This window comes from Triturus cristatus, chromosome 2_2, assembly GCF_964204655.1.
Source record: "Triturus cristatus chromosome 2_2, aTriCri1.1, whole genome shotgun sequence".
Lineage (NCBI taxonomy): Eukaryota > Metazoa > Chordata > Amphibia > Caudata > Salamandridae > Triturus > Triturus cristatus.
This window is the reverse complement of record NC_140582.1, coordinates 217,137,971-217,165,648: the sequence shown is the minus strand read 5'-3', so window position 1 is coordinate 217,165,648 and position 27,678 is coordinate 217,137,971. Positions and strand designations below refer to the sequence as shown.

Below are 27,678 nucleotides of genomic sequence, written 5' to 3'. Positions count from 1 at the left end.
TGTGGACAGCAACAAAGAGCTTCAAACCGTGTGGCAGATACCAGTGCACTGAGAAAAAGAAGCAACCACCTGAAATTCAGGGTCCAGGATTAGAATGCGAGAAACTTGAGTCAGCAATTTTTATTTTAAAACTTAGTCTTTTGGTGGCCACCAGCTTAGGCTAGAGGCCAGAGTTCACTGAAACCAAGTATTAATTTAAGAGTGATTAATTTACTTGTGAGAGGCCACAGTGGAGGAAGCGATTTACTGTTTCGAGGCAACAGCCACCATAATTCAGTAGCAAGACACAAAAGTAAGACAGTACAGCAAGCTCAGAAAATGTAAACCTGGTGTGGGAGGAATGCACACCATCCCCCATCTCCAAGTATCCACCAGAAATCAAGGTAAAATACAAGATAGCTTAGTAGAGTCTGACAAATATGAGTTACATTTGAGGTGTTGCAGCATTAAGGGGGCTACATACAAGACCTTCATTGTTATTTGATCAAGAGGAGAAAGTGTGACTGAAGGGATAGGTTTGTAGCATGTGGGACAAAATAGCTATGCCTGGGCAAGGGCACACCATCATTGGTATTCACTACTCTCCTAAAATTGGAAAATTACTCTCGAGTAGACTATGATGGAAAGTGGAGTTTTGCTGGTCTCCCACTCAGTATGGTATGCAGCTTTGTGACGCGTTTTTTATTGCTGATATTTTGCCACTTGCACTGCAGCGCCTAACTAAACAGCGCTACAGTTGGAGGCGGCAAATGCCAGTGGGCAGGATGTGGAGGGGAGCGAAGGCCCTGTAAAATAAAAAACCCCAAAATAGCATCTAGAGTGTACAGATGTTTGGGCCGCAGTGAAATATACGCAAATCACTTCGTACAAACGAGTACTCATCCTCCCGATCCACAGACATGGACTGGTCAACTCCATTGGACAAGAAGGACCAGACCCTTAAAATCACAACCATAATTCTGACAAAATGTGTCTCTTGTCCTTGTGCGTACAAGAAATCTCATAACAGGATTTTGAATTGATGGAAGCCTCTCAAGAGCTGTGTCAGGAGTGATAGTGAGAGCTCATTGCAATGTTTAGTCACGATAAAACCACAGATATTACATTTTGCAGGTTTTGGGCGTTTACCAAGTATGGTAGCATGTATTGTTAATGTTGCACCTGTAGACACATGAAGGAATTCATTGTATCCCTAGATCTGTACCGATTCCAATGGGTTTGGGGCCAATATTGATAGACCGTGTTTTTTTTGTTTTGTCTGAGCTCAGCTGAGGTGCCTCCTTACCATCCAATGAGTAGCTTGTGTGTGTATTTACGTAGGGTGTGAGTCGGTGTGGATGTGGGGAGAGTGAAGTCTGCTTGGTTTGATGATTATTGGTGTTGGTGCCTTTGTTGTGGCAGGTGAGGCTGAAGGAGTGAATCTGTGAAGCGGAAGGGCACATGTAGATTTTGAAAGGGGCGACTATGGCTGATGCTTCGAGTAGCGAGATTATAGGTATGGCGAGCCAGCGGAAAAAATAGCATTCTGGACGATTTGCAGTTTTCCACTGGGTTTCTAGTCTGAGGCATTAAGTGGATCAAGGGCAGGTTTCTTAAGTAATTGTTGAGTAGTGCAGTTAGAACCTCTTGAACCGGCTCTAAGTTGTTCTGGACTAATGTTAAAAAGTCTGCCGAAAACCCCGGATGCACAGTTTTGGCAGAGGACCCGTGTGAAAGTTTGGCGGGTGCAACGTGTTCTAGCAGGGATGCCCACAATCATGCTAGTCCGTATCAGGTCATGTAGATGGATGCTGGGATGTGGTAGTAAATGTGTACTCTCAATCAGTTGTGTGTTGTTCTGGGCTTTCAACCTTGTGGTCGGTTGATAGTTCTGATTTTTGCTGGGAGGTTGAAGGCATTGCACTGGTGAATGTCACAGGTATTGGTCATTAAATCTCCATTTAGTGAGACACAGGGCCTATACCTGGCCAGAAGCAAAGCTGCAAACAAAGTGACTTTCAGATTGCAGAGAAAAGCCTCCTTCCATTTTTTCCAGGTCTGCGATATTTGTGGAGTAGAGCTCCTCGGGGGCAGGTAAGACTTGTAATGCAGCAGGCTGGAAGTAAGCAGTATGGCATTCTTGAATGCATACCAACACACTTGGTCTTGTGAAGTTAATAAAATAAATAATGATCTGCCTTAACATTGCATTTAATCTTGAAGGTCACTCACTAAAAAAATTAAAAAGGGATTCTTCTTTTATTCCCCACAAATTGTGGTCTGAAAAAAAAAACATCTTTACTCACACATTTTTTTGTTTTAGGAAGAAGTCACTTAGTGAAACCTAAACGCTGCACAGTACACGTCATAGGGGGATCCCTGTACAAATAACCTTTTTTCCACCATTCAAGCAGAACAGTGTCACCCCTTTCAATCCATAGTGCAAAATGTTTTTTTATGTATAGCGGGGGTCCTGCAAATAGTGTCTGTAGAACACAAAAGGCAATGGGAGGGACATCTCTAATTGGAGTGTCCTATTGGACTAGTTTGTACTTTGAAAACAATTAATAATAGAAAACCAATTCTGGTCATAGAAACTAGCTTAACCTCTCCCTCTTCAAACACTGAAATGATGTGCAGTGTAAAATACAGCTTTAGAAATGGACACATACCTGGTGCAGTTTTGTAGAGTGCAGTTCTAGTTGGCAGCGCCGGCGCAGTCTTGCCGACGGGGCTAGGCGGATTTTGTATCCTCTGCCTTTGTCTCTTCAATTCCTCCTCTCGATCCTGAGCTGCACGGATTTCCTCTTCAATCATGGACAACGTCCGCTGCTTCTTGGACCTCAGTTTGAAGGGTCCCACGGTCACTTCGGGCTCCTGCACTTCTGCGGTACTTCTCAGCTCCGCGGCCTGGGAATACTTACTGAAGTATCCTCCTTCTTGCCGGTTTTCCTCCACGGTGACCCGTGGAACAGAGTGAGAGACTGACGAGTGTGTGAGGCTTTTTTCTCCCTCAAGATCAAAATCTTGATAGGACAAAGTCTTTGGTCTGTTAATAGCATCATAGTTCTGTGGTACAGGACAAGATACCTGTTCTACAAGGGAAGACACCTGTTGTACAGGAGAGGGTAGGTGTTGATCATCCACTGGGCTCTCTCGAGTCTCAGAACCAGGAGAGGTGGGCGTGCTACTTTCTATATGCTTTGTGGATACCTCTTGCTCGGAGGTGGGACTTTGCCCGGTAAGGTCTATTTCTCTGTTTAACCCTTCTCTTTCAGCTTGTTCAGCTAAAGCCTGCTCTATTGCATTTTGCACCAGGAAGCCAGCGTGGTATTTTAGTTGGTCATCTAGCAACATAGAGTCCAGCAAGGTGGAGGAGGGAGAGTAGAAGCCGTGGTCACTAAAAGACTTCGACATCCCTTCTAGCCTGAAATCTGTGGGTGTGCCGGTTGGGGGAGTTTGGGGCTGAGAAAAATCTCCAAGTGAATTCTCCTGGAGAGCACTCGTGGTTTCGTTGGATGCCCCACTGTCGCTGATGTTGTCCATGCTGAAGTCATTGGATAGCGTTTCAAATACTGTGGTGTCTTGAGATTTCACAGACAGCTCATCCAAGCCGGAATCCGACTCATCTGGAGGAGAGGAAATACTGACAGACCTGAACAAATGATCAGCCATGTCTTGGTCGTCATCCTTTACCACTGTAAAGACCGCTGTGGCACTCGTAAACTCACTTTCTTCAGGCCAAGTTTTGGATCTCAGATCATCGCTCGAAGCCCCGCTCCACACAGGGTCTTGTGATTGTTCGGGAATACAGTTGTGACTATCCACATGCTCATTTTCAGGAGCAAACGACACCTTTGAAGCCTTAACTTCAGTCACTTCTTCATTAGCCTGTGGTGGTCTTTCACATGTAGTGTTTAACCCCGTCACAGTGACTGAAGTTGTTGGTTTCTTTGGCTGTGGTGGACTTAGTGACTTATAGAAAGGCTTGACAGTAAAAAGTTTGGGCGTCACCGATCTCCTTGGCCCAACCTGGTTATTTGTCTGGCTTGTATTTTCCATACTCAAAAACTGTTTTCTGGCAGCCGAGAAATCTATTTGCTCTGTAACAATGTCCTCTTTGCTGACAGCAACTGGCTCTGGAGGTACAAAGGTGACAGACTTTGGTTTTGGTGGCGTTACCGTCGAGCCCTGCTGCTTCTGCTTGCGCTCTTTGTACTTCTTGTGGGATTCCAGGTTCTCTTCATCTATCTGCTCCTCCAGTGTCTTCTCTTGAGGAGGATTCCACCACTTTGCGGCAATGCCTGGGTTCTTTTTGACAGCTTGACTCCTAATCAGCTCCCTTCTTTCCTTCTCAAGTTCGACAACTTCCTCTGTAGGCCTCACTTTCCGGACTCGGATTTTGTCTTTCTCGTCAATGTCATCAAAAAGCTTTGCAGGCTTCTTATCTTCGTGGAATGCACGCAGCTCAAATTTTGCCTCTTTCTTGAGGGTGATTAAGGGCACATCGCCATCCTTGGAGGAGCGCCTTGAACTGTTTGAAGAGCTCGGGCTCCCGGGATACCTGAAGGAGTCGCATGGTTCTTCTCCTCGCTCAAATGGAGAATGCCCATTCGGCTTGTGCTGCTCTGGGGACATGCGGGGTGGACTCTCTTCTACAGCAGGGGGCTGCTTTCGGTCCACCACTATGATTTCCTTTTGGATGAACGCATGATCATTTGCAACATTAATGGATGGTGCAGTCCCATCTACAGCAGTGGTGCTTGGCTCTGGGGAGGATGTTCCATTGAAGGTGTTCTCCACAGAAGAGTCGCAGCAGTTTGCTTCCAGCACCTCATCCAAATACTGAATCTCCTTCGCCACATCACTATCCATGGACTCGTGTGGGTGGTCCAGCCCATTGTGACTGGAAACAGGAGAAAAGCAATTGGTCTGATGATCGATGGAATCTGCTGAAGTCACCAACGTACTGGGCTTGTGTTCTGGAACTGGGATTTCAAACTCCATGGTTTTTTTGTTCACTGAGGTTACACCTGAAGGATCCAAAGGACTAGCACTATTTCGATCTCTATCCTTTTTCAACTTCGTGTCATGGTCATCTGCGATTTTAGGAAGTTTCTAAAAGAAAAAAGGAGAAATAGTTCAGAACTTTAGAAGAGCATTCAATTCCTTCACCCTTCTCCACCCCTAATGTTCAATTTAGTTGCAATCAGGTAAAACACAGTACAGCTACATAAAATGCACAATCACTCAAGGTGGTGATATACTAGCATTCAAGGGAAAGCCACTCGTCCATAAAGATCCACCCTCTTTCCCCTATCTTGTCTCCTCCTTTTCTCTCTTGTGGTCCCCCTTTCCAATCTCTTTCAGCTTCCCAGCATCTCCTAACTTTGAAATCACTTTAGAATGGTGAAGAGTTCTTTACAGATTAATGCCATGTTTGTTCCCGACTGACTTTAGACATATATCGGAAAAATATCTTTCTACGCTAAACCCTGGGATGGTCAATAACTATGACACTGACTCAATGGTAACCTTTAGTGGAGCAAGAGAGAACTCCATAGAAATATATTCTGCCATATTTGCTAGCCATTTATTTGCCAGGGTTTGTTATAAAGTCCCTGTGTAAAGGTTTTAATTAAGCTAATTCTCTGGACTTGTGCTGCATAGGTTAGAGGCAAATTGAAGAAATAAAGAGACTTGGAGATTGTTTAAAACTTTGCTGTTACCAAAGCATGCTTTGCAGGTTGATGTGAAACTATAAACCATTCCCGTAGAATGTCTTTTGCAAAATAATGTATGCACTATGCATTTATAAGGATTGTTGCAGTAATTCTCAACAGAAAGATCCTCTCATAAATATATTTAAAAAAATAGTTTGCTACCATGAGTCATGTTGTTTAGCAGTGTCCTAAGATACCCCCAACACAGACACCAAACTGAATACAACAAACTGGAACTCTAGACAATATCTTTTTCACTAGACATACAGAACTGATTTCACAATGGCATGCCTGCAGCAGAACACTTTCTCTAAGTATCTGTTATTGTCTAAGAAAACACATTGAACTGTAACACAATCAAATCCCGGAAAAGTATTTTTAACAAAATATTATTTCGGCTCATGACTCTTCATGGGACTCTGAACTTTAACTCACTATTTTTGTACTTAATAAAATTATGATACAGCTCAGGGTTCATTGTTCTCCTTTGTTGACACCGCCTACCAGCAAGGGAGTAGCCAGAAAGTTCAAATACCACCCCTACTTTGAACCAAATCTTTGATGATACTGAATGCATAAAGAAAGTAAGCCCAACGTTCATCTAACCAATCTTCAAACTCTTCCAGTCATCCATTATTTGATCCTTCACCTCACCCTATCTTTATTCTAACAATCTACTGAGATTCCCATCCATCAGTCTACAGATTCATTCATCCACCTTTCTATCCATGCCCCCATCATTCCATTCATCCAATGACACTTTCTTTTAAACCTAAATCCATCCATCCATCCTTTCGCGCTTGCATCCATATGTCCTTCATCCTTCCAACCACCCTTTCTTCCAAACTTTTGTAAATTGATTCTTTCCCTCCTCCATCCAATCTTTTCCAACCCTCGCGCCCTGCCCTTTTTTCCAAACTTCCTTCCTTTCCTATTTCATTTTCTACCATCAATTTTTAATTTTCTAATTCTTCTCACATGATCTTTTCTTTCCTAACTCACAATATTACTGATCTATCTGTTCTTTTTAGATGTTTCCATCATTCCTTTTTCGCTTTCCTTCTCCGAACTGGGCTCACTTTAACAACTCATGACAGGTACCTCTTATCCTCGCCCTTCCCTTTAAACGTTTTAAGTGACTGTCTGCAGTCCTGAAGTGAGAATGGGCCAACTATAAAACCCATCAGCGTTCACTGCCCCCGCCCCCATTACTTTTCCATTTGCATTTGCTACCCAAGCTGCTAAGAGTGGAAGGGGGGGGGGGGGGAATCCTACGCCACTGCCCAACAGGATTGTAAATTACACACTAGGGATAGCAATCTGAGCAGATGTAGGAATCAGAAGTGAAAAGGGTGATTGTCCTGTGTGAGGAGGGTGTTGAGGACACAAGACGGCCACTCTGTGTCCAGGGGGAGCTACATTAATTTCAGGATTGTGTAGAAGAAAAGCAGCAGAGAGTTTGGCAACTGACTAATTGCTCGATAGAAGGGAGCCCTTTTTGATTCATTAACATTTTTAATGAATAATTCATTTGATAACAATGTTATTGAAATAAGAGACTGAGTATCAATTCAAGAGACCAGAAACAAATAAACCTATGGCTTGCCTTGAGTGTGTGTTGAATTTAATAGAAAATGAAACTGTTTTTTCCGATTGCTCTTGGCCTATGGCCACGGCCTGTTGCATGTGCTCACGAACTGCCGGGAGCTTCGCCTCTGGTTCATTTGAATGTGTGGCGTTGCATTGCGGGCCCTCGGGCTCTGTAGCGGCCGGCCTTGGTGGTTGTAGGCCCTTGTATGTATTTTTATTGTGTAAAAAGGTTTCTTTAAAAAAACAAAAAATTAAAAAAAAAAAATTAAACCTATGGCACAGGATTCTTCAGGGGTAAACTGTATCGAACGCCGATAAAAACAGCATCAAAAAGAAAACAGGTTTCATGTGTATTTAGGCGCAATTATTTCAGCGTTTTAGTAGCCCAAGAACCTCATCTATGCCTGGATATAAAAACGCTCTACCGTCTGTTTTTGACAAAGTTGTCCCCAGTATCTGAAAAGGATTCCTTCCTACTGCACTTTACCACCCATTCTGCTGATTCTGTACAACATGGCAAAGTCGTGCCCATTTACTACCAACAAACATCTGGAGGTAAATGTAAAAAACTTTGCGGAAGCAGCAAGGCCACACGTTATTCTTCATTTATGGGTGGAAAACTCCACATCACCCAGCAGAGGGAACGAAAAAAGCTCATCCGTGTTGTATTCATGCAATACCCTATAAGGACTGCCCACGCGAATGGGTCGACAAACTTCCAATGCGCCTGGGCTTCAATGAAATGGTTTTTAATGGGTCACGAATCATCAGATTCACTCACAATGCACAATCAAAAAGCAATGATTTTGGAAAATTAAAATTCTGAAGTACTATATTTAATAAAGCAACACGCCAATGTGGAACAAAGAGCAAACCATGTACTAAAGTGCCAACAAATCAGCAACTGAGAGAGCAACACAAAGCCCTTTCATGACACTGAAAGTGATTTAAACACTTGACATAAGACAACGAGAGGACCGTGCTACCAAAACACAGAATGGAGCGGCCTAGCCAGAGTCTCACAGGTGGTACCAAGAAGTTACTTTTACATTGGTAATCTCCCAGAAAGTAAAGGCACCGCTTGAAAGATTTGGGGCCTGATCCACAAAGGACCTCCGCACTAGTGGCGGAATCTCCGCTAAGAGGAAGAGACAAAGAGGAAGAAGAAAGAAAAGGAAAGAGGAATGAGAGAAATTAGATGGAGAGGAGAAAGAAGAAGAAAAGCAAAGGAGATTGAAGAGGTGGAAAGGAAATCGTGCTTCTTAAATCCAACCCATTCAGCATGAAGATAAAAAACGAAATTGAAACAATACATTTCTTGTTCTCGCCTTGACGTGCAGGAAAGCATGGAATATTTATTACCTAATAAGCAGAGATTTCATACATTTTCGAGCAAAACATAGGAGACTCTAGCACAGAAAGGGGGCGTTAGCAGGTGGGGCGTGGTCTGGATATATGAAAAGGACATGCTGGAGTCTCCCTGCGTTCAACATAATAAAAATCACAAAACAAATGGAAAGCTCAACAGTGATGCTCAATGGCTACTTTGTGTTAAACAGAAGCAATAGGTAAAAAGTGGAGGTTTCTTTTGGTGGTTGGTGTTACATCTTTTTACTACTGAATTTAGACCACCAAGGCGACATTATATATATGTGGTTCCGTTCCATGGATTTTTACGGGTATATGGGGTTATAGCTTTATTATTATTTTTATACATTTTTAGTGCTTACATAATCACATGCATGGGAGTTGTGGTGTCTCATACAAGCAATGCAGAGTATTTAAGATATTGACTTGTGCAAATTGTTTTGTAGGTGGTTTTTCTTCATTTTCTTTATTTTACGTAGTTTTACATAGTGTCAACTTGACCCGTAGGTATTGGGTATCAGAGCGCTTACATAGCACCAGTTGCGTTACATGCGGACACATTCTTTTTTGTTAGGCACGGGGAGATTAAGTGATTTGCCCAGAATCACAGGATGTTCAGCGTCATTTCCGAGACCCGAACCTAGTTCTTTCTATTTTTACCCATGTCCTCATGAGGCCCGAGTCAGTGGGCTGAAACGCGTCGACCACAAAAAAGTGGAGAAGTCTAATGGATCAAAAATGATGTGGATAAATTTACAAACACATACTGAGTGGAGGCGGAAGTATCCCTCATATTTGTGTGTAATGAACTATCTCCCCACGGATTGCATATGTTTTTGTGTTGGTTTGCAACCGGGTTTAGATTGTATGGGTAGGAGGAAATCATGAACTATTTTGGATTATGCTATTTTATGTTTTTGGTTATGCGAAATATAGAGAAAGAAAATATAAAATCTTACGTGTGAAACAACTGGGGAAGGTTTGATGAGTGTCTGAATTATTTAAAGAATTTGCCTGGGGACTAGGATCCCACCTGTAGGAACTAATGTATTTTTTTACCTACTTTGTAATCAGTCTCATCGTTTCCCACACATCCTTTAGCTATTGCTTCTGTATGCCTTTGCCTAGTTGTGTTGGGGTGATAATGGGCAGCCGTAAAGCTACAGAGATCCTTCAAGATTCAAGCAAATATTGGCATGCACATTCAATGTCAGGCGTGGTGTGCCACTCTGGATTAGGGAAGTGACCCTAGCCAAAGGACTCAAAATCTGCCCTCTTTTGCAGGGCCAGGGCGCTGGCCCATCTTTAGTTTGGCATGGATTCATCTGTGGTTTCCCTAGAGACCGGAATGGCCTTGGGCCGCTTTACCATAAATACTGGGTGAGCACGAAGAAAGGTGGGCTGTGACACGTTCATTTTTTCCATTCGTATCACAATACTTGTACACACTCAAGAGAACTCTGGTGAATAATGAGATCAGAGTTTTGTCTAGAGGCAGTTTTGACTCATAATTCAGCACATAGAGTTATTGCGCCTATGTACCATGTACTTCACACAACTAAGTGTGAGTGAACTAAGACTAGCGATATAAAAAAAATGAAATGCATGTGATAGAGGGGTTATGAAGAAATGAGGGGCACTATTAGAGGGTGGTAGTGAGGGAATTAGTGGAGGAGGTGGTCATGGGGGACAGAAAGCGCAAAAAATGACTGTTACACCGGGTGCCACCAGCAGTAGTAAACATTTCGATTTGGAGTAATGATTTGATTTCAGTACTAACATTTTCCCACAATGTGCCCATAAAATGTCAGCACCTTAAAAAAAAAAAGCCTTTATCCAACCATGGCAGGTTATCCCTGAAACAGCAGCAATGCTTCAATGTTCAGCACAGCTTAATATTATCAATGTTCAGGCCTACGACTCAGACATACTGAAAATCCAACCAGGGTAACACAAGTTGGGAAAGGTGGCATTTCAGATTCTACAAAAGTGAGCACTACCAGCTCATTCGGCAGAACAGCACTGACGACCATTTGCCACAAATATATCTCCAGTCACAGGATGCACACAGGCATCTGACCCACACAGAAGCCAAAAACAACAAGCACTGGCAAAGTCAGCAGACGTGGCCTTAACACAAGACTGGGTGATATTTCTGTTTTGCTGGCATAATCTTGCAATATTTTGTATTATGCAAAATTCCCAAAATTGTGTTATTATGCCAGCTGTGTAATTACGCGCCGTTTGCAGCAAAAAAGGGTCACAAGTGCATGGGAATGTAACCAAATCTTGAATGACTGTATGTAGGGCTTGTGTGCTTGGTTCTAATTTGTGGGCGCAAAATGCCTCCGAGTGTCCAAAATGCATTTGAGGATGCATTCCACATTAAAATATAGCATCAGATGCCAGTTTTGCATTTCACGAAATTTCCCTGAAATTTTGCATATTTACTCAAAAGCAAATTATGCATATTTCGCACATCACAATTTTCCAGGCTTGTACTTTGTGTTTTTTGCAAGCATATGCCACAAAAAAAGCCTAACCATGGCAGCCACAGGCTTGCAATAAAAAAAATAAAAAAACATAAGTAGAGTAAAATAGTAGTCCACCAGCCCTGGCACTGAATTGCACTTCTTTTTAGGGTAGTGTGCATACATGATCAGGCAACATGCCATCATTCACGGTGCAAGAGAGCATGCAGGTGAAGTGGGCTGACACCTTGCACATGCTGCAAGTGTTAGTAGGACGGAAGGAATGACATTTGAACAGGCTGAAGAGGGTTAACCCAAAGCTCTCTATGTATATATTTCTTAGTCATGATTTGTTATTAAGAGAGGCTTACAAGGCAGTTAAATGTGTCTCTAGACCAGACTTAAACATGGCACTATTTGGAAAAGCGCAGACTAGAGTGTACACAAAAATGTAGTTTCGGCTAAGCAAGGTCGATGCAGTGCATAAAGCGATGATTCGCATTGTAATGGAAATCAATTATATAAAGTCTTTTCCCGTAAAACTTTCACCCTAAGACGCTTCCTTCTACGCTACTGGGATGTTTCAGGAGTTAATGGGCGTCTTGACACAATGGTTACATACCGGTCGGCGTACTGGAGTGTGTATGAAGAGGGCTGAAGGTTGAGCAGCACTGTTGTTGCAGTATGACTGTAAAAATGCTTTATTGAGTTGGAGTTCAAGACTGGTTTGCATATAGTTGCAGGTTGTTGATCTCTGCCTGTAATGGCAAAGAGCTAAAAACGGTGGATTGGAATGTGGGCCAGAGTGAATACCAATTATTGTCTCAAGCATTCCTGCTATTATTTTTAATGCTGCTTACGTTAAGTGAGTCTCCCCAATTGCGACGTGTGCGCCCGGACGAGTGCCCAAGCTCGGCGTGTCGTTGGAATCAACCTGCACTTCACTGACGATCTAGCAGTTTAGTCTGGGCCACCCAATTTAGGGCAGGGCCATGATGTCATTTTGCTGATTTCATAAACTTTTAAACAAACTGCAGATTCTACAGAATGCGGCAGCTCATCTGCTACTTGGGATTCTCAGGCATGAATCAGCCTCACAAGCCCCAATTTAACCCCACTGGCTGCCCATGAAGAAGCGCATTGACTTCAAAGCACTCTGCACCGTGTTTAAGGAACTGCATGGATCCGGTCCAGACTACCTCAAAAGCCGTTTCCTGTGGTACTCTCCGTCCAGTCCACGGTTAACAATCTAGCAGTTACCAAGCTTGGAAGATCCAACTTTGGTGGCAGACGTTTCGTGATCTGGACAGCCAAACTTTGGAGCACCCTTCCTCCCAATCTCAAGAAAATGAGAGACCTTCTCTCCTTTAGGAAAGCACTTAAAACGCAACATTTCGACCAATAGATATTTTTTTTTATCTGTTTCTAGGACAGAGTCCACTTGTGCCACCTTTGTCTTGTAGGGTAGCGCCTAGATGCCTCCGGGCATTAGTGCGCTTTATAAATATGATTTTCATTTCTTTAGTTTCATTTTCATCCCACTCTGTAGTCGCACAGACAAGCTAAAACATTGGATACAGTCTCCATGCTGCCATGTGTCTAATGCCAGACACTTCACAGTGAGAATATACATCAAAGCAGTTCAAGGAGTGGGAAGGTACAGTGCTTACCTTGAGCCAGTGGTTTCCGGTGCTTGGCATCAGCACTTACTTATCAACACCGGCGTTTGTGACAGTCACAAGATGGCACTATATGGCTAATTTAGAGAGGACTACAACAGTTCATTATTATCTGCCGCCCAAGCCATTTTTAGGTCTCGCCTGACCCAGCGCATGCGCTGGTCTGGCGAGACTTATTGAGAGGGCTCCAAAAAGTGCTACCAGGCCAGCCTAGAGCTACAGTGCATGTGCGCGGGCGCGCGCCCGCCGCGCTTTACCGCAATTACTTTCACTTTCGCGGCCGCACGGCCGCTTTGATGTTTGATCGCGATCACTTTCACTTTTGCGGCCGCAGGGCCGCTTGGCATAGCCAATAGGTCTCGCTTTTGGGACCTTATAAGTATTTAGTTATGCAACTGTTGCATGACTAAACACTTATAAGGTCCCAAAGGCGAGACCTATTGGCTATGCCAATGCTTGTTATAGCTTTGGGAGCCTGGGATTGTCCAAATTGTCACACTTATTAGAGGAGTGTGACGGTTACAGCGGCGTGGCTGATGGTGCGGGTGGAGGCGTACTGCCGCAGCGCCCGGCCCCCCTCCCCCGCTCTTACCTGCAGCCGTCACAAGAATCGGCAGCAACCCCCCCCCCCCCCCCCGCTCCTACCCACAGCCCCCTGAATGCCAGCACCATCCTCCTCCCCCCGCTCTTTGATTAGGCTCGTGCAGGTTGCAAACGCAGGGGCCGCCATGGGCGGCCTAAGGCCTAGCTACGCCACTGGACGGTTAGTAGCAGTGTTGTTACTATCATTGGCAACACAGCAGGGGCAATATGTGGTACAAACTGTAGTGTCCTCCCGACGGGAACCCAGGGCACCTATTTATTCATTTACAAATTAAGCATTGGGAAAGTTTTAAAAAAAATGTGGTGCACGGAACAGTGGTTAGGGTGGCACCCCAGTACAAAAAGCAAAAAACAAACACTGGGCACGTGGGACACTTCCAGTGAGGAGCAACATTGAGATGTGCAGAAAGCAAACACGGATTCGTGTTTGTGTTTAGGATGCATCCACAATAGCACAGCCTGCTTTTTTTTTTTTTTTTAAATAGAGCTTTATATAGCACGAACTTGACCCGAAGGTACCGGGTATCAGAGCGCTTTACACGAGCACCAGTTACGTTACATGGTGACACATTCATTTTTATTAGGCAACTTATAATGGAGATGGTGCATCCTGTGGCTGCCGTGCGATCTTCCTCTGTTGAGCTTGGTCATGATCCTGGGAACCTGGTACTTAGCTCAAACAGACGCAGGGTCAAGTGGGGGAAACTGGAGAACTCAGAGGAGTCCATAAGTAACATCTACAGGATAGCACTCCCAAAGCTACAAGAACTGGATTTGCTAATTATGCAGCCTAAAGATCTGCATTTTAACGAGAAGCTGGCCTTAATCCATGACGACCTAGTGGGTGCACTGGGTGAGGTTTTCTACCCAGTGTTACCGCAGAGGAAAAATAAAACACGTACCCCAACATGGTATAATTCATCCTGTAGAAAGATTAAGACAGAATTACTAAATACAGTCAAAATAGGTATGGATAAAACTAAAATTTCTGAGCTTAGACGAAACTACAGGAGAGCTATGGCAGTGGCACGGTCAGAATGGGATTGGAACAGATGGCAGGATCTCACACTCGCACTTGAAACAAGGGATATGAGAAAATTTTGGTCTCTGGTAAATGCCGGCACGGCAGAACCCAAAGCTGCAGTGGAGTCAAACATTGCAGCATCCATATGGGAGGCCCATTTTGGACAGCTTTATCAAGAACCGCTTCGATGCGATGATGAGGGGTATGTGGCTCCTACAATTGCCCATGACCCCACATCTGATCTGGAATTCACTCTTGTCGAGGTGGTTAATGCAATCGGGGGTTTGGCGAAGGGCAAGGCACCGGGTCTTGATAGGTTGCCTGGCGACCTCTTTCGTCTTCATCCAGACATTTGGGGTCCTTATTTCCTCATACTTTTCAATTCCATTCTGGGTGGGATGGAGATTCCCTGTACTTGGCTGGGGGCGGAGATAGTTCCAATTTTTAAAAAGGGCTCTCCTCTTCTCCCAGCCAACTACAGGCCAATAAGTCTCATAGATGTCCCTCAAAAATTATATTCTCGCCTCCTCTTGAACCACCTCTCGGAGTGGATGGAGGACAATAAAATTCTTAGTCCTCTTCAGGCTGGCTTCAGGAAAAAAACGTCCACCATGGACCAGATCTTCCGCCTCGTTCTCCTTTATTGGAAAACTGTAACCATCGAGAGGGGAAGGCTGTACATGGTGTTCGTGGACCTGAGGTCAGCATTCGACCTAGTTCCCAGGAAAAAATTATGGCAGACCTTAAAGGAGTTAGGCGTTCCGACCCATATATTAAATGCCATTATCAGGCTCCATGAGAATAACTACGCACAGGTCAGGCATGGGAGGTTGGGAGCACTATCATCAAAATTCCCGGTCCTCAGAGGGGTCAGGCAGGGCTGTGTCCTTGCACCAACCCTGTTCTGTCTTTATGTCAACAGTGTCATAGCACATCTTGACACTGTTGTCGACAATGATGCCCCCTGTTTGGGCAGCAGGAGGGTACCCGCCATCATGTTTGCAGATGACACCCTCCTGCTGTCAAAATCTCCGATGGGGATCCAACGGATCCTAGATGGATTTGGCCTTTTCTGTAAGCAACATGGTCTAGAAATTAATACAGAAAAGACCAAGTTTATGATATTTAATCCATCATCTAAAACCAGACCTAATCCTTCTCTGAGCACTGAAAGATTGGAGAGGGTGAATACCTTCCAGTATCTGGGGGTAACTCTCCATGAGAATTTATCTTGGGAACCTCAGGTGACTAGAAGTCGGCTCAAGCTTTCTCAACTGTCAGGGGGAATTCTGAAAGTGGCAAATTCCTCTACATACAAACCTATCAGTCCGGCAGTTGAGATGTATAAGACGCAAGCAAGAGCAGCCGCATCCTATGGTGGAGAACTTTGGGGACACAAAGCGGGTCTAGGAATTGTAAAAGTAAATAACAATTTCATAAGGCGCCTTTTGGCCCTCCCTTGTGGCACACCCCTTCTCCCCCTAAGATTAGACTTGGGTCTACCCTCCATAAGAGAAGACCTGGAATTAATGCCACTGAGATTCTGGCATAGGCTTTGGTCCACCGCTGAGCTCGAACACTACAGGCAAGAGCTTGCCCATGTCATGAATTATAATTTCTGTGATAAAATCCCGTGGCTGGTTTTTATAAAGAAAGAACTTTACCGACTAGGTCTTCACGAACTATGGGATTCCCCGGAACAAGGCTGTTTCAAGGTGCCACGCAAACACCTTGTGGGTATTTATAGGGAAAAAAGTTTTGCCTCCCTTGTTTCTGCCACCAATAAAGGTATTTTGACTGTTAGATTTTTGGATTTTAAGGATTTATACCAATTCGAAGGGTTTATGGACATAATTTTCCCCATACTAGCTAGAAAATTATTTATCCAATGGAGGCTAGGGACTCTTCCCATTAAAACATTTACTTACAACTGGACAAAAAGGACGGATAAAATCTGCCCAGGTTGTTGCATTTATGATGAGGAAGAACCCCATATTATGTTTTTCTGTCCTGCATACAATCGACCCAGAAAATACTGGTTAGCTCCTCTATGCAGAAACTTGGGCTTAAGGAGCTATCTCCATTCCCTTAGAATATTGAAAACGAGCACGGCACCCCACATAGTATTTGCAGTTGCTAAATTTTTAATGGCCATGTGGCAGTTAAGGTCAAAATATATTAAAGACTGATCCTTTTGGCTATGATTCTTAACGCCTTTCGCAATCGGAAATTCTTTTTATACTATGATGGTTTTATGTATTTTACTATGTTCTTAAACTAATGTGGATGCATTTTAATTATATTGTTTTTGCATCTTTTATGGCCAAATTGGCCGAAATAAAGAATTTGATTGATTGATTGATTGATTGATTAAGCGATTTGCCCAGAATCACAGGATGCTGAGCGTCCTTGCCGAGACTCGAACCCGGTTCCCCAGATTTGAGGTTGACCATCCCAGCCGTTAGGCCAACTCCTCTCCTCCCCTCTCCTCTCATTAGCCCACCAAACTTTGAAGACAAAAAATAAGTAAAGGCTTTCAGGGGTGGCTGAAGGGGGGGGGGGGGGGAAATGGTGCAAAGGTGGGCCCGTGTAATTACAAAAATCCCAAAATCAACTGCCTGCGATTTCAGTTGAGAAGCTTACGGGACGATGTTGAGGATCCCACAGTGAAACCCTAGAACTCTAAAAACTGATGGACTGGAATGCGATCCTAGGTTGCTGAGATCGATGAAAGCTCTCCACCCATCACTTAAAGGTCTGGCTTGGAGGCAGCTTTGTGCGTAATCAATAAAAGTCAAAAATAAAAAACACGTACATACATATTGGGACGGTGGGCCAGCTCCCTCCACCATTTGATCGGCTCAGCTGGTATTTTGCTGGCACCCACCATGGCACGCAGCAGGAGGTAAAGGGTCGGCCGACTTCTGCCGCTGGCTAACCTGCACTTGGGAGTGACGGCCTTTTGCCTGGTCACATTCACACATCCACCTACAAAGAAGCCTACTTCAGGTCCCAATATTTTACTTTAGGAATGCTTTTTCCTTTCCATTCTCAATCCTTTTTGGCCATTCTTGTATGTTAGAGCTGTGCTTTACGATTACAAAAATCAAAACACCCTTTTTGGCATCATCAGCAATCATATTTGCGTGTGATGTTTATTGAAGCTCAAAGGTCTGTTTAAGAACATCTGCCTGCTTAGAAGCACGTGCACGGTTATATTAAAACTAGATCTTGACGTTTTTATTTTTATTATTTTTTTAATAATCCACAAACTGTTTGTGTGTCAGGTTGTTCCCGTAGTTTCTGTTGAACTATGAATGGACTAAACCTTCTTTTCTATTGTTGAATCATTTTTAAAAAATGTGCATGACAATATCATGTGCAATATAAGGTAGAAATTAAGCAAAGATGAACTCGGTGTGGCCCTGGGAAAGTGACCTCGCGGAGAACTCGAGACTGGATCTGAATCATGGAATGAGTGTGCCAGACTTCCCAGAATCCGTCATCATTTTGTCTGCAATAGATCAAATCAAGGTGGATAAAACGGAAAAGGAAGTTCAAAATCTGCGGAATGTTTTAGTTGTAATTTAACCTACTTAACCAACCACAACTCGTTTTGTGGTCAGTTAACCCCATAAAACCGGTTCATTCAGCCTTGACTGACACACTCATCTTAAACTGGACAAAAAAACACGATGACGCAGTTCTTATCCAAGAAGCAGCTCCGTCACAGGGACGTCACGCACGAGCGACAGGTGCAGGACAGTGCCCACCCCTTAGTAAGGCCCAGCTTATTCCCAGGTCTACTATGCATAACACAGACCTCCCGCCCACCTTAACCAAACGAAGTCGGCAGCTTCCCCATCAACGCCCACCTTCATTTCGAGTCAAGTAATTGGCATTGTCCCGGAAAAAGCTAACACAAGCAACATGAGGGCAAACTCAAAGCCCTCCCTCATTCTATGATGCACACAAGTCACTTACTGCTCCACAACCCTAAGCGATATCTGGTGCTGAAGATGCAACACAAGCCACTGCAAGGTTTTCAAATGCCAGGTATACAGAGCCACCGGAATTATACAGCAGTGGAACCACCACATTATGCCGCAGGGTTGACAGAATTAAGGAACAAGAAAAGTCAAATTATATGAATAACGTGGCACATTTTTGGATAGTATTGCTTCATTATTATGTAATTTTATCACATGGGAACCAGTGCTTAATTTGAGCTGGTGGCTTCTGGTGACCAGCACCGGCATTTAATGGTCAGCTCCCATGCTTGTGACAGCCTGCCAAAAGGTGGCGCTGTCTTGCCAATGTAGAGGTGACCACAACAAAAGTTGATTATTAATGCGATCTACATTAAAAATGACTATCACCTGCCGTCAAAGCCTTTTTTATAGCTTTGGGAGCCTGGAATAGTCCAACCGTCACACTTGTAGGAGTGTGACGGTTAGTAGTTCTGTTGTTACTATCATTGGCAGCATGGCAGGGGCAATGTGTGGTGCAAGATGCAGTGGCCTCCTGGCAAGAGCCTTGGCACGTATTTTTTTAAAAAAAACAAATTGGGCACTGTTAACTGCGTTGTGTGTGGGAGGAGGGGGTAGTTCTGACATTCTGTGGAGGGTTTATTCTATTCGCCTTCAATAGTTTCCTGGAGCAGGATATTTTGGCTCCCGACCGACCGGTGCTCTAATTGTAAATTACCCTGGCTGACGGCTGTAGTCTCGCGATGCTTTGATGTATTACGAACACTGGCCGAAGGCGGGCTCCCCCCTTGATGGACAAGTGACCTTGATTGCACAAACTAACTTGCCTGCCTATACCTCGTCAAGATTACCTTATCTACAGCTAAATGACCTACCTGCCATCAATATATATTGTTCCATTACCCCAACACTTCCTTTGTTTTAACCTGCTTCACTTCCTCTAATCCTTAGCCTTGTATCCTTACCTAAAACTTCCCCTTGCCTAACTCCTATCTTTACCATGAACCACGTTTTCACCCCATTGCTTACTCTTTCCTGTACCCCACCACACTTAACACTTTTATTGCCCTTTCTTTAAACCTATTCCTTACTGCTAAATCTATACCTTTAACTTTTTCCCTTATATAATATACCTACTTCCCTTACCGTATATTGGCCATTTCACTGGTACTGACAAGTAAATGGTGTCTGGGTTCAGGTATTTGACGTGGTGAAGCTGATGATGTCACGGTATGCAGAGATAATGTAGACAAAGTAAGGCGATCTACCAGTCCTCGGGATGCGTGCTGTACATGTAATCACAGACGTGATCCCAAGAGCTGTAACAGCTATTTATAGTACGTCTCTTTTGTGTGCAATAAGTAACCTTGGCAAAACCACTCTCCTCTTTTGTAGGGGTGGCCATCTCCCACACAAGAAAATAACCTTGTCTAAATTTCCTGTGTGGTTAACACTTGAATCTCACCGACATAAAACATCTTGCTTCACTCATCAGGCGATACACCTATTTCCCCGCCTCACAAAAACAGGAGCTGTCCAGTAAAAACTGGATCCTAAGAAGCAACTGCAAACTGCTTTTCAAAACACCTTGTTTGAAAGAAATAAAAAATGTCCGCCATCAAGAGCAACTTCTCAGGGAATGCACCCAGGATCTGGAAGCCCTTCCAACCCTTTAAAACTCCCTTCCCTAATCTTCAAAGCCCAACTAAACAATCGCGGATTAAACAACCCCAATGTCGCCGACTTGGTTCTTGCATGCTGATGGTGCAGATTTTGCATTGTTGAACTACTGTTGTGCTGACGTGAAATGCACACAACCCATCACTTTCACACTACTAGACGCATTATGCTAAACTCTTTTCTCCATTCTGGGATTTAGGTGAGCTCCATGTATACTTCTTGTACTAACTACTCCCTCAACAAGTCCTCTTTCCCACAGCAGCTTCTTATTACAAATGTATATATCTTCCTTACCTTACTCTAGTGATCCTGCCCTCTACAGAAGTCTAGTCATTGCCGACTACCAATGTAATTGCATTTATATAGTACTTACGACCCCCGACAAGGCGTCGAAGCGCTTTTTTGGCAAGTAGCACGCTACTCCGGAACCCATAAAGGATTAGTGGTGAATTAATATGGTGAAATATGAAGGTAATTGGAGTGGTGGATATGTTAGTCAGTTATGTGGCTTGAGAAGGATAGAAGAGGGAAAAAGGTTTGCATTTATATAGCGCTTACTACCCCTGATGAGGTATTGAAGCACTTTTTTGGGCGAGTAGCACGATACTCCGGTACCCATAAGGATTAGTGGTGAATTAGTATAGTGAAATATGTACATATCTTTTAAATGCTCTAGGGTTATCCTGATGCCAATAAAAAAGTGCATATAGATTAGGGTGACCAGGCGCCTCGGATGTGCAGAGTCAGGCCAATTTTTTACCGGCTGTCCTGGCAAATTTCTGCTACTTTGGCTCATGTCCCAGTTTGCAGAGAGGGTCGACTGAAAAAATATGGGAGGTAGGTTTGTCTGTGTTCTAAAGCAGGACTGTCCGCTGTTAATAAAAAACAATTTAATTAACAGCTAAGATAATGGCTTCAAAAAACGCATTTTATTTATTTCCTTGGTGCCTCGTTGACTGTGTTTCTATGTTGATGTGAGCTATAGTTCTCTTCGGTTGATGTAAAGTTGTAGCCCTTCTATTTTTGTGAAATGCCCCGTTTTTTTGGATTTAAAAATCTTGTCACCCAAATATAGCTCTCACTCGTCTCAATATTGTTTATCATTTTCCTTCCACCTGTGGCTATAGCACCGATTCTTATTATCTTTGCTGCAAAGCGGTTTGTTATTTATTCTTTGGGGTTAATACCGGATACCTACATAAAAATAGTGTGGTATCAAAAACAAAGAAATAAATAAACCTCATAACAACCTTAAAAAAATAAAAAAAATAAGAGAAGACCGACACCCTGGCATTTTTTTTTTTCTTTCCATCTTCATAGCTGGAGAAAATGTGTTGAAGGTCTCCTCACTTATGTGAGCCGCTGACCTCAGTACATCCTTTTCCAAGTGTGCTACTACACTGGACTTAGAAGAGATGGGCTTTCAATAAATGGCGCTCACGCATATTTGATTTCATTAATTACTTTTAAGCGCTACGTGCATTCTTGAAAACATCTTGGCATTGGCGAAAGAAGCTACCGACCAATGAAACGCGAACAGATGAAGACGAGTGGGAATGATATCTAAATAGCCGAGCAGCAGAACAAGAAGTGTTGAGCAATTTCTTGAAGAAAGAGAATTCTCTGGCCTGGAGGTGAGTGAGCAGGCCATGGCAAAGTTTGGGGCCTTGGCTTCCTAAGGACCTCCCACTAGAGTGCTAGACATTGAACCAAGGGACCTCCAACAGATGCAGAAGTCTAAAGTTCAGTGGTCTGGACATAGACTGCCCAGAGAATTGTTTTCGCGTTTCCCACTACTTGTTCGTAAAGTCGCTGCTGAGCTCCTCCCATTTGTGCCTAGGTTAGTGCTTTATTTGTGCCAGCAACTGAGGCAAGTGGCTCTTGGCCAGTGGTAATTTGCGCCGGTGGCTGCAGGTGGGGTCCACCAGCTCCCATTCTAGGGAAACGGCACTTGTTTTTCCTCATCAAGCGTTGATCCAGATCAAGAAAGAGGGAAAGGCAACAGCAGGAAAAACAGTGACTAGGGGGAGACTAGGGATGAAAGGAAGCCTGAAATGATGAGCGAGAGCGGTAGGGAGTGTCTGGTGGAGGATTAAAGCCTTGGTGATCAGCAGCTAAACCTTCGATAGCCCGGCTGGGAACTTCTGAAGAAAATGTTGGGCCTGGCACAAATTCTTTTACAAATTGAGCACTGACCCATAGCACTCTTTTTGGGGGACTGCAACTTACTTTTCATTATCAGAATTTTCCCCATAGCAAGGGAGAGAATGGTAGGAGAGAGAAATAGAAGGATGGAGACCAAGATTGGCAAACAGTGACAAGGGAAGAAAGCGGAGATAAAGAGAGATCCGTCAAGAGTGGATAAAGATACAAAAAGTGTAAGGTGGTCGAATGAGGTATAATCAAGACTAGGCAGTCTCCGTATTTCATGACGTGGCATTCAGCATGAAGCGCCTAAAAAAACAACAAAAAAGCGCTGGATTAGGATTGTTGTTATGATGATGATCATCCTTGCCCCAGAACAATTTCTAGAGGGGCGCACATTATGAAAAAGCAGAGGACTGAAAGACCAAGGCGTAAGCCTTTAAGAGATGTCCACCCTTGTAGCCAACGTCTCTTCCCCTCAGCCGCCCCGACGGTGATGGCTTGGTGAGCTCTTTATTTCACGGACTGCTGTGGGCGACGGAACATCTTTTAATCCACCTCCAAGTAATCCAAATTACAAATGACTTTGAGTAAAGTGGAGCAGCAGGGAGCCTTTACTTTCAATTTCACGAAGGAACAGATGCCCAGCGGCGCGTGCCCGCTCTCGTCTCGCCGGCAGTGGTAATAATCTGTAATGTGCCTACGGAGTCAGGGATAAAACCTATAAATGGCGTGGTGCAGTGACTTTCGGTCAGCAGAGTGAGGGGTCTTTTCCCAGAAGAGGCTGGACTTGATTGAGGCACATTGCAGTAACTTCAGCAAAGTCAGTGTATCTAACATGTGTACTGTGTCTCCACACACATCCCCCACCTGCCACCATGTGTCGCATGATATGGGTAGTCATCCGGTGAAGAGCCGATATCACACGGTGAACACAAAATGAGCCGGAAACCCTTAAACAGAGCAGGTGAACGGTTGTAGATTTAATCGGAGAAAAAGGTTTCCAGCTACATCCGTGAATTACAGTTATTACTTGCTGGCACTGCTTAATATGAGCCAGTGGTTTCCAGTGCTCAGCACCGGCACTTAATCATCAATACCGGCGCTTTTCATGAGTGCCACTTAAGGACACAATCATGTATTGTAGGCATGGGGAGATTAAGTGATTTGCCTGGAATCACAGGATGTTGAGCCGACGCCGCGACTCAAGCCTGGTTCCCTAGCTCTGAAGTCGGCAGCTCTGGCCATTACGCCACATCCTCTCCCCACTTTCATGGTTAGTAGTTGGTTCTGTTTTAGGTGGCGCTAACAGGAGAAACAGGCTGGTACATGCATGCTTCCCGACGAGAGCCCCGGCACTTATTTTTCTACAAATTAACCACGGATGGCAACAGTCTGGGCAAACATCTCTCCTCAGTAGCAGTTTAAAAAACGAATACATCAGTAAGCAACTGAAAGATGACCAGTTAACCTTTGAGAAGGGCCTTGTGTGCGAACGCATGTTACCATGTTATTAGTAATTAGTGATCCATTTGAGCATGAAAACAACATTTTCGTTAAAAGCTGCAGATTATGCAGCAGATGATGAATTATGTGACAAATGTATAAAAAAAAAAAAGCTGCGGCTGCAGAAACGCATACTTCCATTGGTCCTGCCTGTAAGAGACAAAATTAAAAAAAAACTGCATGGAAACCAACCTGTTACTGCAATTTCCAAATGAGTCAAAACCTAGCGCACAAATCGGTCATTAAAGAAGACAAAGTTTGTTAAAATGGAAAAAAGTTGTAGTGCTCCCTCTGCAACATCAAATTATAAAGAAATAATGTGAGCGCTTCACAATTACAATTCATATTCACTATTGATCAGAATCTAACAGAAGAAAATCCCTTGAAAAGGGTTGAAGGACCGATGTGGTGACTAGTCACAGAAGAGAACAGTGCCAACATGAAGAGGGCCTCATCGTCTTAAAGCGAGCAGGGCAACAAGGGCGGGATTGAGCGGGTCCACCGAGGAGAATCTGACATTGTGCGTGCTACACAACTTCCCCCTTCATAATCCATTCACCTCAATTCCTGCAGGGTCCCTGAGCCATCAAAAGGCATGCAGTGGCCCGCTGCCTTGCAAATTTAATTTACTTCGGCCATAGAGAGGAGACACGTGTTGATGGAAGAGCTCTCGCTCACCCAAGCCAGGCTCTCATGGCCCGAAGACCTGCTGAGGCCTGGTGAAGACCCGCGGGACAAAGCCGCTGTTGAGTCTGAGGCTTAGCATGAGGGGGGACTGCGCTTTCTTGGTCACAAGCATTGCCCTCGACAGAAGAGCTCTTTCCCTCCATAGGGGCAGCGTGCAGATATGGATTCTGAGAAACCTGCCCCCGCTAGCTCGCTGTAAGCAGAAGTTTGAGAGATGGCTGTCTGAAAAGAGTTGACAATCAATCAATCCATTTGTAGAGCGCACTACTCACCCGTGAGGGTCTCAAGGCGCTGAGGCAGGGGCGGGGGTGCTGCTACTGCTCGAACAGACAGGTCTTGAGACGATAATTCAATTATCAGCGGGCAGACCTCGCAGAGCACCCCTTACAATCCCCACATTCAGCACCAATTATGCCCCTGTCAGGCAGCAAATGTCAGCATGATACCAACTCATTCACAGGAAAATGTGTCCTGGAGTTCAGTGGTGAGTCGTAGAACCAGGAGATTTGCATTCAAACCCGGACTTTCGTTTGACTGAATTGTATGATCTCGGTCAAGTCAGGCCCTTCCTTGTTGTTCGTCAACTCATCTGTAAATTTGGGATCATGAGCTAAAACTTAGCCCTGGGCAGATGAATCACCTCTACCTTTACGAAACACAATCCTCTACAATGTCAACAGGCCCCTTCGCTCTATGAGCACGGTAAAGGGAGACTAAAGTCCAAAAGCATGGCACCAGAAAATGGTAATGAAGTGCTATATTAAATGACATAACCCAAGATGAAATCCAACAGATAAAAAACAGAACAACTTTAAATGAATGTAAATGTGAACTTGCCAACGCAGGTCCTCTAGTCCCTCCCCCCCCCTCCCCACCCCACCAAGGGCAACTCCTCTGTTATGGCGGAGGATCGTCGCCTACTGCTGGACCCAGCAGACTCGCGTAAAATAAAATCATAATAACACAGTTAATAAAACTGCTTTATTATCATTTTATTTTACTCCAGAGCCGCCGCTGAGTCTTGAGGGCGGGGCTTCCCGCAGTACAAGAAGTGGCGAGCTCAGGCACTGCCAGTGCGCATGTCGGTTTGGCCGGCCGTCCACGGCTGGCCAAACCGACATGCGCACTTGGATATCTGTTGGTTGGAGATATCCGCAGGGCTCAGGAACACAGGCTCCTAGTCCCCGCTGGAGCATGGAACCAGCCCGCTCGGCCCAATCTTTACGCTCCTCTCATGCTGGATAATACCAGCATGAGAGTTGCGTCTGGATTGGCGCAGGGCTCTCTGGGAGCCTGTGTGAGAATCGTCAGGGTTAGGGTACAAGCATTTCCATGACACCAAGCGTAGCTCATGCGAGTGCAGAGGGCCGGTACAAGGGGAATAGAAGTAGTTGCCTTTAGTAGGGATAGCCTCGCTATTCACTGGGCACGGGCTAATCCCCCCCAGGCTAGACAGACCTACGCAAGTGGGGAGCAGCGGTTAAGACTGATCCGCAAGGATGGGGATACAGAGAGGGACTTTGGGGGTGACATGCTGCAGGGTTTGACGGCCGAGGGCCCACGGCCGGCCTCGCCTACACTGCACTCACCGGTAGCGAACTCAAGGACACCCTTGCTTGATGCATAGGACGGTTTAACCGGTGGAATTTAGTGGGGCACCCCCCTTTGGGTTGGGTCCTGGGTATCCTGGGACCCCCTTATATCTTGGCCCACTCCCTACACACGGGGGAGGCTAAAACACGAGACTTCTATAATAATAATTTTTAAAAATGGGAAAAAAAGAGTCAGTTCATACTCAAATTGGACTGGGTTGGGAGCAGCGCCATTATTTGAAGGACACAAGCCAGGCCACGTGCGTGTAGTGCATATAGTCCTTGCCATGTAATAAAAAAAAAAGTCTCAGAATGGAAAGAAAAGAAGGACTGAATAAACCACTCAATAAGTGGTTTCCGTATCCATCGAAAGAGTTGTCAAATTGCCCCAAGTCAGGATTGAGTGGGATTAAATGCCCCCGCTTGCATATTAAAAGGATATTATTACATGTGGCCTCCTACACAAGACTTTGGGGCTTGCAATATTATTATGCGCCGCTGGGGGACATAAAATGCTGGTAAACCATGATGCGGGTTTTACTTGTACCCATTAACTTTCTGTATTCGAAGTAGGTTGGAGTATCACCGTAAAGCAGGGGAGATAGTTCAGCAGGTTGGGTGCCTGTGGTGGGAGTCTACTGAATCTGTACACCACAAGTTCAATATCCTCACACCTTTGTGCCTCGATTTCTATTAATAATACCGACAAAATATTTTACATAGCGCTTTTTACCACATTTCGAGTCACTGTACATAACCACGTGTACACAATACCACTCACTTTGTTAACCCCCAAAAGCTGAAAGGCTGAATCCACCGGGCCTGGCATCAAACCTGTAACATGCAGGCTTCACACACATTCCAGAGGCGAGTATAACATACATACGAACATAACAGAAGTCTCCCCACTTGGTATGTTTGATAGATTTGGTACCAGACAACTGTTAGAGTGAAACAGAAACCCTGTTCCTAGGCCTGGGCTTTCATTTAACACAATGCATTCTGGAAGATGTAGTCAGAATTTCTCCTCGATCGGGCTGAAACAACGTGATATTCATGGGGACATGGAGGCTCCTGGCAAGCCAACCGTGGGTGGTTGGGCACTGGCAACATAGTTGTGGAAAAAATAAAAGACCGCAGTTCACCAGAGGTGCACAAAAGCATTAAGATTCTTACTGACTTCAGGGAACATCAGGTTTCAGCTCTTCAACACTTCCAGCCCAACCCCCCTGCCCCGCCCCCTCACGGTTTGACTGGATTAGTAAGGGTTAATGGGAGACACATGTAGTCTAGAACAGATGCTGTTTGCTTGTACGGCCTGGTCTAAAACATGTAAGCTAATTTCGGTCATATTATCAAAAAACGTTTTTCCGTGTTTCTATAGCGCCTACATGTCGCTGAAGTGCAGATGCAATGCCCAATGTCTTCGAACGCATCTGGAAGGTTACGCGTGGCTGATGGGAGCACAGATTCTAGGGCAAACCGCGTGGAACACAATGTACATGGTAAGCTCTCAAGTTAAAAACGAGAATGTTCCCGCCTCTCTGTTTGTGCCTCGTATGAAGCAAGCTCATTGGGTACAAAAATATTGACGTAGGCTGTGTGTGTGAGCGTAGTAGGGAGCGGGTATACATCACAGAAG

The 27,678-nt window shown here is 44.5% G+C and overlaps 1 protein-coding gene across 9 annotated transcripts in view; it reads right to left on the bottom strand.

Annotated features, from left to right (window-relative positions):
- Positions 1–27,678, bottom strand: part of PALM2AKAP2 (PALM2 and AKAP2 fusion) — an 843,707-nt gene that overhangs the window by 21,054 nt on the left and 794,975 nt on the right. For all 9 annotated transcript variants that reach the window (XM_085641250.1, XM_085641251.1, XM_085641258.1 and 6 more), the window contains one exon: positions 2,652–5,097. In XM_085641250.1, the coding sequence (XP_085497376.1) occupies positions 2,652–5,097 (2,446 nt within the window). The remainder of the gene's footprint in view (positions 1–2,651; positions 5,098–27,678) is intronic.